At 49.3% G+C, this 14,994-nt stretch overlaps 1 protein-coding gene across 1 annotated transcript in view; it reads right to left on the reverse strand.

Moving 5' to 3' along the window:
* Positions 1–14,638, reverse strand: part of LOC147123867 (dynactin subunit 1-like) — a 121,690-nt gene extending 107,052 nt beyond the window's left edge. Inside the window, 3 exon segments of the mRNA XM_085967570.1 lie at positions 14,119–14,152; positions 14,155–14,199; positions 14,353–14,638. Of these exon segments, the coding sequence (XP_085823696.1) occupies positions 14,119–14,152; positions 14,155–14,199; positions 14,353–14,583 (310 nt within the window). The 5' untranslated portion in view covers positions 14,584–14,638.
* Positions 14,639–14,994: the final 356 nt, after the last annotated feature.

Raw genomic sequence — 14,994 nt, forward strand, 5'->3', positions numbered from 1 at the left:
GTGTCCTAACTCGCACCAAGTCCTGTTCACCCATCACCCCTGTGCTCGCTGACCTACATTTGCAACGCCTCGATTTTAAAATTCTCATCCTCGTTTTCAAATCCCTCCATGGCCTCGCCCCTCCCTATCTCTGTAATCCCCTCCAGCCCCACAATCACGCCCCCCCCCCGATTATAATTGCTCAATCTTTGGTGGTCGTGCCACTGTTGCCAAGGCCCCCAAGCTCTGGAATTCCCTCCCTAAACCTCTCCCTCTCCACCTCTCTTTCCTCCTTTAAGACGCCCCTTAAAACCTACCTCTTTGACCAAGCTTTCGGTCATCCGCCCTAATTTCTCCTTATGTGGCTCGGTGTCAATTTTTTGTCTTATAATTGGATAGGTTGGATTGAGAGGGGAAAGATTGGATAGGCTGGGGTTGTTTTCTTTGGAACAGAGGAGACTGAGGGGAGGTTTAATTGAGGTGTATAAAATTATGAGGGGCCTAGATAGAGTGGACAGGAAGGACCTATTTCCCTTAGTAGAGGGGTCAACAACCAGGGGGCACAGATTTAAAGTAATTGGTAGAAGGATTAGAGGAGAGCTGAGGAGAACTGTTTTCACCCAGAGGGTGGTGGGGGTCTGGAACTCACGGCCTGAAAGGGTGGGAGAGGCAGAAACCCTCATCACATTTAAACAGTACTTGGATGTGCCCTTGGGATGCTGTAACCTGCAGGGCTACGGACCGAGAGTTGGGAAGTGGGATTAGGCTGGAGAGCTCTTTGTTGGCCGGCGCGGACACGATGGGCCGAATGGCCTCCTTCCGTGCTGTAACTTTCTGTGATTCTATAATCCTCCTGTGAAGCACCTCGAGACGTTTCACTGTATTCCAGGCACTATATAAATACAAGCTGCTGCTGTTGTTGTTATACCCAAGTCCAGGTCATTTATATATAACAGAACAGCAATATTCTTTATACCGACCCCAGGAGATCCCCACTGTATACTTCTCTCCAGTCAGAAAATCATCCGTTTACCACTGCTCTCTGCCTCCTATCCCTTAGCCAATTATCTACCCAATTTACCGCTGTCCCATTGATCCCACGTGCTTCTATTTTCCGAGTCAGTTGGTCATGTGGTACTTCATCCAATGCCATTAGGGTGTGCTGCAACAGAGGCAGCCAATGGCCCAGTGAGGCACTCAGTTGTATCAAACTGCTCGGAAAGACAAGAATAAAACCGGGCGGACCAGCCGACAGCGACCTAGGCACCGGATTCAGACATGGCAAAGGCTTGCCCAGCTCCGCCCTCCTCACCAACATCTGGGGACTTGTCCCAAAATTAGGAGAGCTGTCCCACAGACTAGTCCAGCAACAACACGATAGCAAAACACTGCGGATGCTGGAAATCTGAAATAACAACAGAAAATGCTGGAAATACTCAGCAGGCCAGGAAGCATCCGTGGAGAGAGACACCGAGTATTTCCAGCATTTTCTGTTGTTATTCTAGTCAAGCAACAGCCTGACATAGTCATACTCACAGAATCATACCTTTCAGGCAATGTCCCAAACTCCTCCATCACCATCCCTGGGTATGTCCTGTCCCACCGGCAGGACAGACCCACCAGGGGTGGTGGCACAGTGGTATAGTCGGGAAGGAGTGGCCCTGGGAGTCCTCAACATTGACTCCGGACCTCATGAAGTCTCGTGGCTTCAGGTCAAGCACAGGCAAGGAAACCTCCTGCTGTTCACCACCTACCGCCCTCCCTCAGCTGATGAATCAGTACTCCGCCATGTTGAACACCACTTGGAAGAAGCACTGAGAGTAGCAAGGGCACAGAATGTACTCTGGGTGGGGGGCTTCAATGTCCATCACCAAGAGTGGCTCGGTAGCACCACTACTGACCGAGCTGGCCGAGTCCTGACGGACATAACTGCCAGTCTGGGCCTGCGACAGGTGGTGAGAGAACCAACACAAGGGAAAAACCTACTTGACCTCGTCCTCACCAATCTACCTGTCGCAGATGCATCTGTCCATGACAGTATTGGTAGCAGTGACCACCGCACAGTCCGTGTGGTGACAAAATCCCGTCTGCACACTGAGGACACCCTCCATCGTGTTGTGTGGCACTACCACCGTGCTAAATGGGATAGATTCAGAACAGATCTTGCAGCTCAAAACTGGGCATCCATGAGGCGCTGTGGGTCATCAGCAGCAGCAGAATTGTATTCCACCACAATCTGTAACCTCATGGCCCGGCATATCCCTCACTCTACCATTACCATCAAGCCAGGGGACCAACCCTGGTTCAACAAGGAGTGTAGAAGAGCATGCTGGGAGCAGCACCAGGCGTACCTAAAAATGAGGTGCCAACCTGGGGAAGCTGCAACACGGGACTACATGCATGCTAAACAGTGGAAGCAGCATGCTATAGACAGGGCTAAGTGATCCCACAATCAACGGATCAGATCAAAGCTCTGCAGTCCTGCCACATCCAGTCGTGAATGGTGGTGGACCATTAAACAACTAACGGGAGGAGGAGGCTCCATGAATATCCCAATCCTCAATGATGGTGGAGCCCAGCACGTGAGTGCAAAAGACAAGGCTGAAGCGTTTGCAACCATCTTCAGCCAGAAGTGCCGAGTGGATGATCCATATCGGCCTCCTCCTGAGGTCCCCACCATCACAGAAGCCAGTCTTCAGTCAATTTGATTCACTCCACGTGATATCGAGACACGGCTGAGCACACTGGATACAGCAAACGCTATGGGACCCGACAACATCCCGGCTATCGTGCTGAAGACTTGTGCTCCAGAACTAGCCGTGCCTCTAGCCAAGCTGTCCCAGTACAGCTACAACACTGGCATCTATCCGACAATGTGGAAAACTGCCCAGGTATGTCCTGTCCACAAAAAGCAGGACAAATCCAACGCAGCCAATTATCGCCCCATCAGTCTACTCTCAATCATCAGCAAAGTGATGGAAGGTGTCATCGACAGTGCTATCAAGTGGCACTTACTCACCAATAACCTGCTCACTGATGCTCAGTTTGGGTTCCACCAGGACCACTCGGCTCCAGACCTCATTACAGCCTTGGTCTAAACATGGACAAAAGAGCTGAATTGCAGAGGTGAGGTGAGAGTGACTGCCCTTGACATCAAGGCAGCATTTGACCGAGTCTGGCATCAAGGAGCCCTAGTAAAACTGAAGTCAATCGGGATCAGGGGGAAACTCTCCACTGGCCGGAGTCATACCCAGCACAAAGGAAGAGGATTGTGGTGGTTGGAGGTCAATCATCTCAGCCCCAGGACATCGCTGCAGGAGTTCCTCAGGGCAGTGTCCTAGGCCCAACCATCTTCAGTTGCTTCATCAATGACCTTCCCTCCAACATAAGGTCAGAAGTGGGGATGTTCGCTGATGATTGCACAGTTGGCAAGCAATTAGGAAAGGAAATGGTATGTTAGCCTTTATTACAAAGGGAATTAGAATGTAAGAGTAAAGAAGACTTCCTACAATTATATAGGCCTCCACATTCAACCGATCATCCTCCGCCATTTCCGCCACCTCCAGCGTGATCTCACCACCAAACACATCTTCCCCTCACCTCCCCTTTCAGCATTCCGAAGGGGCCGCTCCCTCCGAGACACCCTAGTCCACTCCTCTATCACCCCCAACACCCCTTCCCCTTCGCCCGGCACCTTCCCGTGCAAGTGCAGGAGATGCAACAACCTGCCTCCTTCCCACAGTCCAGGGCCCCAAACACCCCTTCCAGGTGAAACAGCGATTTACTTGTACTTCTTGCAATCTAGTATACTGTATTCGCTGTTCACGATGCGGTCTCCTCTACATTGGGGAGACAAAACGCAGATTGGGCGACCGCTTTGCGGAACACCCCTGTTCAGTCCGTAAGGGTGACCCCGAGCTTCCGGTCGCCTGTCACTTTAATTCACCGCTCCATTCCCACTGTGACCTCGGCCTCTTGCATTGTTCCAATGAGGCTCAACGTAAGCTCGAGGAACAGCACCTCATCTTCCGATTAGGCACTTTACAGCCCTTCGGACTCAATATCGAGTTCAACAATTTCAGATCATAACCTCGGCCCCTATCGGTTTTTTCTATTTATTTTTTTTTCCCTCTCTCACGTGGCAGCTGTCGATCATTCTGCCATCGCCATTTACACTTCATCTAGAGCCATCCTTTGTTTCTTAACCTGTTCCATTACCATCTCCTTTTGCCTCGCACCATCTCTTAATGTCTCTTAATCTCTCCTGCCTTCCATCCTATCACAGATCTCCCATTTGGTTTTTTCCTCCCCTCCATTAAAACTTAAAGAAATTATTATTAGTAAAAATTAATGGGACTAAAAGTCAATAAATCCCAAGGACCGGATGATCTACATCCTCGGGTTTTGAAAGAGGTGGCCATTGGAATAGTGGACGCATTGGTTGTCATCTTCCAAAATTCTATAGATTCTGGAACTGTTCCTGCAGATTGGAGGATAGCAAATGTAACCCCCCTATTTAAGAAAGGAGGGAGAGAGAAAACGGGGAACTACAGACCTGTTAGCCTCACATCAGTAGTTGGGAAAATGCTGGAATCTGTTATAAAGGATGCAATAACTGGGCACTTAGAAACTAATAGTAAGATTAGGCAGAATCAACATGGATTTATGAAAGGGAAATCCTGTTTGACAAACCTATTGGGAGTTCTTTGAGGATGTAACTAGTGGATTAGACAAAGGGGAACCGGTAGATGTGGTGTATTTGGATTTTCAGAAGGCCGTCGATAAGGTCCCACACAAGAGGTTGGTGAACAAAATTAGTGCCTGACATAAGAAAACTACTGGGCACTCGGTCTGAGTATTAAACAACGCTTTAATCAACTGTTTCACAACATGGAGATCGACTTGTGTCCTTCACTAGTTCCTGTTAAAGAATGTCCTGAGCAAGCTGGGCCCATGCCCGAGTATTTATACTCTCCCTGGACAGCACCACCAGTAGGCCGCCCAGTATTATTATATAAGTCATTTTCACATGAATGACAAGAAACATATTTTCGTTCCGTCTTCACAAAGGAGGACACAAATAACCTCCCAGAGATGCCGGGGAACATCGGGTCTGATGAAAGGGAGGAACTGAAAGAAATCAGTATTTGTAGGGAAATGGTGTTAGGAAAATTGATGGGACTGAAGGCCGATAAATCCCCAGGGCCTGATAATCTACATCCCAGGGTACTTAAGGAAGTGGCCCTAGAAATAGTAGATGCATTGCTGGTCATCTTCCAGAACTCGATAGACTCTGGAACAGTACCCATGGATTGGAGGGTAGCTAATGTTACCCCACTATTCAAAAAAGGTGGTAGAGAAAAAGCGGGGAATTATAGACCGGTAAGCCTGACATCGGTAGTGGGGAAAATGCTAGAGTCCATTATAAAAGATGTAATAGCAGAGCACTTGGAAAACAGTGACAGGATCAGACAAAGTCCATGTGGGAAGTCAGGGATGCTGCCAGTGTCCCTGACGACCATGTGTGCAGGAAATGCATCCAGCTGCAGCTACTTGTAGACCGCATTGCGGCGCTCGAGCTGCGGGTGGATGAATTTTGGAGCATGCGCGATGCTGAGAGGCTCGTGGACAGCACGTTTAGCGAGTTGTTCACGCCTCAGGGTAGGGCAGCACAGGGGGTGACCATCAGGCGGAGCAACAAAGGCAGGCAGGTAGTGCAGGGAACCCCTGCGGACATCCCCCTTTCAAACAAGTATACCGCTTTGGATACTGTTGAGGGGGATGACTCACCAGGGGAAGGCAGCAGCAGCCAACTTCCTGGCACTGGGGGTGCTCCTGCTGCCCAGGAAGGGGGGAAAAAGAGCGGGAGAGCAATAGTGGTAGGGGATTCTATAGTAAGGGGAACAGATAGACGTTTCTGTGGCCGTAGACGTGAATCCAGGATGGTTTGTTGCCTCCCTGGTGCCAGGGTCAAGGATGTCACTGAGCGGCTGCAGGGCATTCTGGAGGGGGAGGGTGAACAGCCAGTGGTCGTGGTCCACATTGGTACCAACGACATAGGTAAAAAGAGGGATGAGGTCCTGCAGCAAGAATTTAGGGAGCTAGGTGAAGGATTAAAGAGCAGGACCTCAAGGGTTGTAATCTCTGGATTACTCCCGGTGCCACGTGCTAGTGTGTATAGGAATAGGAAGATAGAACAGATGAATGCGTGGCTAAAGGGATGGTGCAGGGGGGGGGGGGGCTTTAGTTTCCTGGATCACTGGGTCTGCTTCTGGGAAAGGTGGGACTTGTACAAGTCGGATGGTTTACACCTGAACCAGAGGGGAACCAATATCCTTGCGGGGAGGTTTGCTAGCACTGCTGGGGGGGGTTTAAACTAACTTGGCAGGGGGATGGGGTACAGAGTGGAGCTATAGTAGGGGGTGATTTACAGCCAAATACAGAGGGAAAAACAAGTCAGCTGGGAAGGCAGAGCAAATATGTGAAGGCAAGAGAGAATATGGCAGGGCTGGAAGGCATTTATTTTAATGCAAGGAGTCTTGCAAATAAGGTGGATGAACTGAAGTTGTTGTTGAACACATGGGAGTACGATATTGTTGCTATCACGGAGACATGGTTGAGGGAGGGTCAGGACTGGCAGCTCAATATTCCAGGGTATAGAATCTTCAGGCGAGACAGAGGGGGGTGTAAAAGGGGAGGGGGTGTTGCAATATTAATTAAGGAGTCAATTACTGCTGTAAGGAGGGATGATATATTAGCGGGTTCCTCTAATGAGGCCATATGGGTAGAACTTAAAAACAAAAAGGGGGCAAGCACTTTGCTGGGAGTGTACTATAGGCCCCCAAACAGTCAGGGGGAGATAGAGGAACAGATATGCAGGCAAATCTCAGAAAAGTGCGAAAATAATAGGGTAATAATAGTGGGGGATTTCAACTTCCCCAATATAAATTGGGATAGTCAGAGTGTGAAAGGCTTAGAGGGTGCAGAATTCTTAAAGTGCATCCAGGAGAGCTTTTTGAGCCAACATGTAGAAAGTCCTACAAGAGAGGGGGCGGTACTGGACCTAATTCTGGGGAATGTAGCCGGGCAAGTGGTGGCAGTGTCAGTAGGAGAGCATTTTGGCGACAGTGACCATAATTCGGTGAGATTTAAGGTGGTCATGGAAAAAGACAAAGACGGCCCGGAAATAAGGGTTCTAAATTGGGGGAAGGCCGATTTTAATATGATAAGGCAGGATCTGGCCAAAGTGGACTGGGAGCAGCTACTTATAGGAAAATCCACATCAAAACAGTGGGAGACTTTCAGAAGGGAAATAGAGAGAGTACAACGCCAACATGTTCCTGTAAAGGTCAAGGGTGGGACCAACAAGCAAAGGGAACCTTGGATGACAAGGGATATACAAAAATGCATTAGAAATAAAAGGGGGGCTTTTGGCAGTTACAAAAGACTAAAGACGGAAGAAGCCCTAGAGGAGTATAAAAAGTGCAGGGGCATACTTAAAAAAGAAATTAGGAGGGCGAGGAGGGGCCATGAAATAACACTGGCGAGCAAAATAAAGGAAAATCCTAAGATGTTTTATAAGTATATTAAGGGCAAGAGGATAACGAGGGAAAGGGTAGGGCCCATTAGGGACCAAAGTGGCAATCTGTGTGTAGAGCCAGATGATGTAGGCGGGGTTTTAAATGAATTTTTTGCATCTGTGTTCACTATGGAGAAAGACGATGCAGACATAGAAATCGGGCAAGGGGGCTGTGACATACTTGAACATATTAGCATCGAGAGGGAGGAGGTGCTAGCGGTTTTAGCAGGCCAAAAAGTGGATAAATCCCCAGGCCCGGACGAGATGTATCCCAGGCTGCTGTGGGAGGCAAAGGAGGAGATTGCAGGGGCTCTGACACAAATTTTCAGAACCTCTCTGGCCACAGGGGATGTACCAGAGGACTGGAGAACAGCTAACGTAGTACCATTATTCAAGAAGGGTAGCAGGGATAAACCAGGGAATTACAGGTCAGTGAGCCTAACATCTGTGGTAGGGAAATTATTGGAAAAAATTCTGAGGGACAAAATTAGTCTCCACTTGGAGAGGCAAGGATTAATCGGGGATAGTCAGCATGGCTTTGTCAAGGGTAAATCATGTCTGACAAATCTGATTGAATTTTTCGAGGGGGTGACTAGGGGGGTGGATGAGGGAAATGCTGTGGATGTGGTTTACATGGACTTCAGTAAAGCTTTTGACAAAGTCCCGCATAGGAGACTGGTCAAGAAGGTAAGAGCCCATGGGATCCAGGGTGCCTTGGCGTGTTGGATCCTAAACTGGCTGAGTGGCAGGAGGCAGAGGGTGATGGTGGAAGGTTGCTTTTGTGACTGGAAGCCTGTGTCCAGTGGGGTACCTCAGGGATCGGTGCTGGGTCCCTTGTTGTTTGTGATCTACATAAATGATCTGGATGAGAATGTAAAAGGTATGATCAGTAAGTTCGCAGGTGACACGAAAATTGGTGGGGTGGTAAATTGCGAGGAGGAAAGCCTCAGGCTACAGGACGATATAAACGGGTTGGTCAGATGGGCGGAAAAGTGGCAAATGGAATTTAACCCTGAAAAGTGCGAGGTGATGCATTTTGGACGGACAAATAAGGCAAGGGAATAGACAATGAGTGGTAGGACCCTAGGAAGTACAGAGGGTCAGAGGGACCTTGGTGTACATGTACATAGATCCCTGAAGGCAGCGGAACAGGTAGATAAGGTGGTTAAAAAGGCATATGGGATACTTGCCTTCATTAGCCGAGGCATAAAATATAAGAGCAGGGAGGTTATGATGGAGCTGTACAAAACGCTGGTGAGGCCACAGCTGGAGTACTGTGTGCAGTTCTGGTCGCCTCACTATAGGAAGGATGTGATTGCTTTGGAGAGGGTGCAGAGAAGATTCACCAGGATGTTACCTGGGATGAAGCGCCTCAGCTATGAAGAGAGGCTGGACAGGCTGGGGTTGTTTTCCTTGGAGCAAAGAAGGCTGAGGGGGGACCTGATTGAGGTGTACAAAATGATGAGGGGCATAGATAGGGTAGATAAAGAGGAACTTTTCCCTTTAGTAGGGGGGTCAATAACAAGGGGGCATAGATTCAGGGTAAGGGGCAGGAGATTTAGAGGGGATTTGAGGAGGGCCTTTTTCACCCAGAGGGTGGTTGGAATGTGGAACTCAATGCCTGAAAGGGTGGTAGAGGCAGGAACCCTCACAACATTCAAGAAGCATTTGGATGAGCACTTGAAATGCCATTGCATACAAGGCTATGGGCCAAATGCTGGAAAATGGGATTAGACTGGACAGGGATGGATGGGCGGCGCAGACACGATGGGCCGAAGGGCCTCTTTCTGTGCTGTAAAACTCTATGACTCTAAAGTCAACATGGATTTACAAAAGGTAAATCATGCTTGACTAATCTACTGGGATTTTTTGAGGATGTAACTGGTAAAATAGATAAGGGAGAACCAGTGGATGTGGTGTACTTGGACTTTCAGAAGGCTTTCGATAAGGTCCCACATAAGAGATTAGCGTGTAAAGTTAAGGCACATGGGATTGGGGGCAAGGTATTGACTTGGACAGAGAACTGGTTGGCGGACAGAAAGCAAAGAGTTGGAATAAACGGGTCGTTTTCCGAGTGGCAGGCAGTGACTAGTGGGGTACCACAAGGATCGGTCCTAGGACCCCAGCTGTTCACAATATATATTAATGATCTGGACGAGGGAATTGGATGTAATATCTCCAAATTTGCAGACGACACAAAGCTGGGTGGGAGGGTATGCTGCGAGGAGGGTATGCTGCGAGGAGGATGTCGTGAAACTCCAGTACGATTTGGACAGGTTGGGTGATTGGGCAGAAACATGGCAAATGCACTATAATGTGGATAAATGTGAGGTTATCCACTTTGGTGGCAAAAACAGGAAGGCAGATTATTATTTGAATGGCAATAGATTGGGAGAAGGGGAAGTGCAAAGAGACCTGGGTGTCCTTGTGCACCAGTCGCTGAAGCTAAGCATGCAGGTGCAGCAGGCGGTTAAGAAGGCAAATGGTATGTTGGCCTTCGTAGCGAGAGGGTTGGAGTACAGGAACAAGGATGTCATGCTACAGTTGTACAGGGCCTTGGTGAGACCGCACCTTGAGTATTGTGTGCAGTTTTGGTTGCCTTACCTGAGGAAGGACGTTCTTGCCATGCAAGGAGTGCAGCGAAGATTCACCAGGCTGATACCTGGGATGGCAGGAATGACGTATGAGGAGAGATTGTGTCGATTGGGCTTATACTCACTGGAGTTTAGGAGATTGAGAGGGGATCTCATCGAAACCTATAAAATTCTGTCAGGCCTGGACAGACTAGATGCAGGAAGGATGTTTCTGATGGCCAGGGAGTCCAGAACCAGGGGTCATAGTCTAAGGATAAGGGGTAAGCCATTTAGGACTGAAATGAGGAGGAATTTCTTCACCCAGAGAGTGGTGAACCTGTGGAATTCTCTGCGACAGAGGGCGGTGGAGGCCAGTTCATTAAATATATTCAAGAAAGAGTTGGATATATTTCATAAGGCTAAAGGGATCAAGGGATATGGGGAGAAAGCAGGGACAGGGTACTGAATTTGGATGATCAGCCATGATCTCACTGAATGGCGGAGCAGGCTCGAAGGGCCTACTCCTGCTCCTATCTTCTATGTTTCTATGTAAGATAGGAGCAGGAGTAGGCAATTCGGCCCCTCGAGCCTGCTCTGCCATTCATTGCGATCATGGCTGATCATCCAAATTCAGTACCCGGTCCCTGCTTTCTCCCCATACACCTTCATCCCTTTAGCCTTGAGAAATATATCCAACTCCTTCTTGAATATATTTAATGAATTGGCCTCTACTGCCTTCTGTGCTAAGAATTCCACAGGTTCACCACTCTCTGGGTGAAGAAATTCCTCCTCATTTCTGTCCTAAATGGCCTACCCCTTATCCTTAGACTGTGACCCCTGGTTCTGGACTCCCCGACCATCGGGAACATCTTTCCAACATCTAGTCTGTCTAGTCCTGCTAGAACCCCATAAGTTTCGATGAGATCCCCTCTCATTCTTCCAATTATTCTATGCCTCGGCTAATGAAGGCAAGTTTCCCATATGCCTTTTTGACCACCTTATCTACCTGTCCTGCTGCCTTCAGGGATCTATGTACATGCACACCAAGGTCCCTCTGATCCTCTGTCCTTCCTAGGGTCCTATGCACGGTGGCATAGTGGTTAGCACTGTTGCCTCACAGTGCCAGGGACCCGGGTTCGAATCCGGCCTCGGGTGACTGTCTGTGTGGAGTTTGCACATTCTCCCCGTGTTTGCGTGGGTTTCCTCCGGGTGCTCCGGTTTCCTCCCACAGTCCAAAGATGTGCGGGTTAGGTTGATTGGCTATGATAAATTGACCCTTAGTGTTAGGGGGATTAAATACGTGGGGTTACGTGTTGGTGTAGGGGTTACGGGGATCGGGTGGGATGTGTGTCAGTGCAGGCTCGATGGGCCGAAATGGCCTCTATCTGCACTGTGGGGTTTCTGTGATTCTGTGAATTCATTGTGTATTCGCTTGCCTTGTTAGTCCTCCCAAAATGCATCACCTCACACTTTTCAGGGTTAAATTCCATTTCCCACTGTTCTGCTTATCTGACCAACCCGTCTATATCGTCCTGTAGCCTGAGGCTTCCCTCCTCGCTATTTACCACTTCACCAATTTTCGTGTCATCTGCGAACTTACTGATCATACCTCCTACATTCATATCTAAATCATTAATGTGCACTACAAACAGCAAAGGACCCAGCACCGATCCCTGCGGTACACCACTGGACACAGGCTTCCAGTCACAAAAACAACCTTCGACCATCACCCTCTGCCTCCTACCAATAAGCCAATTTTGGATCCAATGTGCCAAATTGCCCTGGATCCTATGTGCTCTTACCTTCTTGACCAGCCTCCCATGCGGGACTTGTCAAAAGCCTTACTGAAGTCCACGTAAACTACATCAACTGCACTACCCTCATCGACGCACCAAGTCACCCCCTCGAAAAATTCAATCAAATTGGTCAGACATGATCTCCCCCTGATAAAACCATGCTGACTATCCTTGATTAGTCCTTGCCTCTCCAAGTGGAGACTAATTCTGTCCCTCAGAATTTTTTCCAATAATTTTCCGACCACTGATGTTAGGCTCACTGGCCTGTAATTCCCTGGTTTATCCCTACTACCCTTCTTGAATAATGGTACTACGTTAGCTGTTCTCCAGTCCTCTGGCACATCCCCTGTGGCCAGGGAGGTTCTGAAAATTTGTGTCAGCGCCCCTGCAATCTCCTCCCTTACCTCACACAGCAGCCTGGGATACATCGCGTCTGGGCCTAGGGATTTATCCACTTTTAAGCCCGCTAAAACCGCTAGTACCTCCTCCCTCTCAATACTAATTTGTTCAAGTATATCACAACCCCCCTGCCTGATTTCTATGCCTACATCGTCCTTCTCCATAGTGAACACAGATGCAAAATATTCATTTAAAACCTCACCTACATCTTCCGGCTCTACACACAGATTGCCACTTTGGTCCCGAATGGGCCCGACTCTTTCCCTGGTTATCCTCTTGCCCTTAATATACTTATAAAACACCTTGGGATTTTCCTTTATTTTGCCCGCCAGAGTTTTTTCATGGCCCCTCTTCGCTCTCCTAATTTCTTTTTTAAGTACCCCCCTGCACTTTCTATACTTCTCTAGGGCTTCCACTGTTTTACTCTATGACCTTATTGAATTGTGAAGCAGGCTCGAAGGGCTGAATGGCTCATTCCTGCTCCTAGCTCTTGTGTTCAGTTCCATTCACAACTCCTCAGACAATGAAGCAGTCCATGCCCACATGCAGCAAGACCCAGGCAATATTCAGGCTCGGGCTGATAACTGGCTGGTAATATTCGTACAACACAAGTGCCAGGCAATGACTATCGCCAACAAGAGAGAGTCCAACCACTGCCCCTCGACAGTCAACAGCATTACCATCGCCGAGTCCCCCAACATCAACATCCTGGGGGTCACCATTGACCAGAAACTTAACTGAACCAGCCACATAAATACTGTGGCAACAAGAGCAGGTAGTTGGGTATTCTGCAGCGAGTGTCTCACCTCCTGACTCCCCAAAGCCTTTCCACCATCTACAAGGCACAAGTCAGGAGTGTGATGGAATACTCTCCACTTGCCTGGATGAGTGCAGCTCCAACAACACTCAAGAAGCTCGACACCATCCAGGACAAAGCAGCCCGTTTGATTGGCACCCCATCCACCACCTTAAACATTCACTCCCTCCACCACCGGCACACCGTGGCTGCAGTGTGTACCATCTACAAGATGCACTGCAGCAACTCGCCAAGGCTTCTTCGGCAGCACCTCCCAAACCCGCGACCTCTTCCACCTAGAAGGACAAGGGCAGCAGGCGCACGGGAACACCACCACCTCCAAGTTCCCCTCCGAGTCACACACCATCCTGACTAGGAAGTATAATCACCATTCCTTCATTGTCGCTGGGTCAAGATCCTGGAATTCCCTCCCTAACAGCACTGTGGGAGAAACTTCACCACACGGACTGCAGCGGTTCACCACCACCTTCTTGAGGGCAATTAGGAATGGGCAATAAATGCAACGCCCACATTCCAGGAACAAATTTTTTTTAATGTTAAATGCCAAGAGACTAGTAGCTGTGGGATTCAGTTCCAGAGTTGGTGGCTGAGGCAGAAACTGTGTCAACATTCCAGATTAGATTGGAGAGGAGGAGGAAGGTCCAGGGAATGGGAACAGGGCGGGTAAATGTGATTCGGACTGTTGCACACGTGGAAGGTAAATCCTGACATGGAGTGGATGGGCTAAATGGCCTATTCCCGTGTTGTAATTTCTATGTATTTAGCCCCGAATGATTCTCTCTCTGTCCCACAACACCCGACTCCCTCCAATCTCTGCCCCTCTGGCTCATGTTCAGCCCCCCGGCTGTGAGACACCCTCTGATCCCACATCCAATTGGCTATGTCATACGTGAAGCTAGACACAGAGAGCTGGCAGCCTATTTAGCCATGGAATGCAGCACAGCCAATGCCCCCCCGTGAGACAGGAACTCATACCTCGTTTGGGAACCTTTGAGGCAGACGGTTCCTGCGGGTTTCAGGGGACGTGGTATCACCGCCATCGTCTACAACTTGGATCTGAAACAGAATAAGCAGAAACATCACCCACCATACATCGCCTGCACCCCTGAAATCCAACACCACTGCCTACACCCCCAAACCCCAACCACCCGCGGACCCCCAATCTAGACCCCGCCCCCCCGCTGCCTGGCAGGAGTGTGCGATCCGTACCTGTGACTGGCGTACGAAGATGCCATGGCTGTCCTCGCAGGTGAAGTACCGCTTGCCTTGCACTGTCCCATCATTCTTGCCCTTGGCATCGTCCAGGATCACGCCAACCCACTTCCCGGAGGCAAACATCGTGGCACCCACATAAGCAACGGTGCCTCGGTGCCCCTTGCCGATCACTTCCACACGCGATCCCACCTTCAGGGGCTTCCCGCTGCCCGCCTCGCCACTCATCCTGCCACTGCTCGAGTGTGGAATCTGCAAGAAAAACACAAGATGGAGAGAGAGGAGTCAAACGGTACCAACCCCAGCCCTGTGCTGCCAGGACACCCCCCCCCCCACCACACAATATCATCAGCGGAGACCAACAACGGTTAACGCAAGCTGACAACGCATAGCGAGAGAGAGACTCAAACCACACACTACCCACAGAGACAGAGAGAGCGACAGAGAGCGACAGAGATTTCCATAAGGCTTTCGATTCTATTTGGCACGACGGCCTATTCTTGAAACTTATTGAAAGTGGTGTAGGGGGAATAACATATGATGTAATTAAATCAATGTATACAAAACAATAAATGTGCAGTTAAAATTGGAGACAAACAAACAAAATACTTCCCACAGGGGCGTGGCGTGGCGCAGGGC

Source organism: Somniosus microcephalus, chromosome 2 (genome assembly GCF_052327205.1).
Source record: "Somniosus microcephalus isolate GS21.2 chromosome 2, FLI_Smic_1.0, whole genome shotgun sequence".
Classification (NCBI taxonomy): Eukaryota; Metazoa; Chordata; class Chondrichthyes; order Squaliformes; family Somniosidae; genus Somniosus; species Somniosus microcephalus.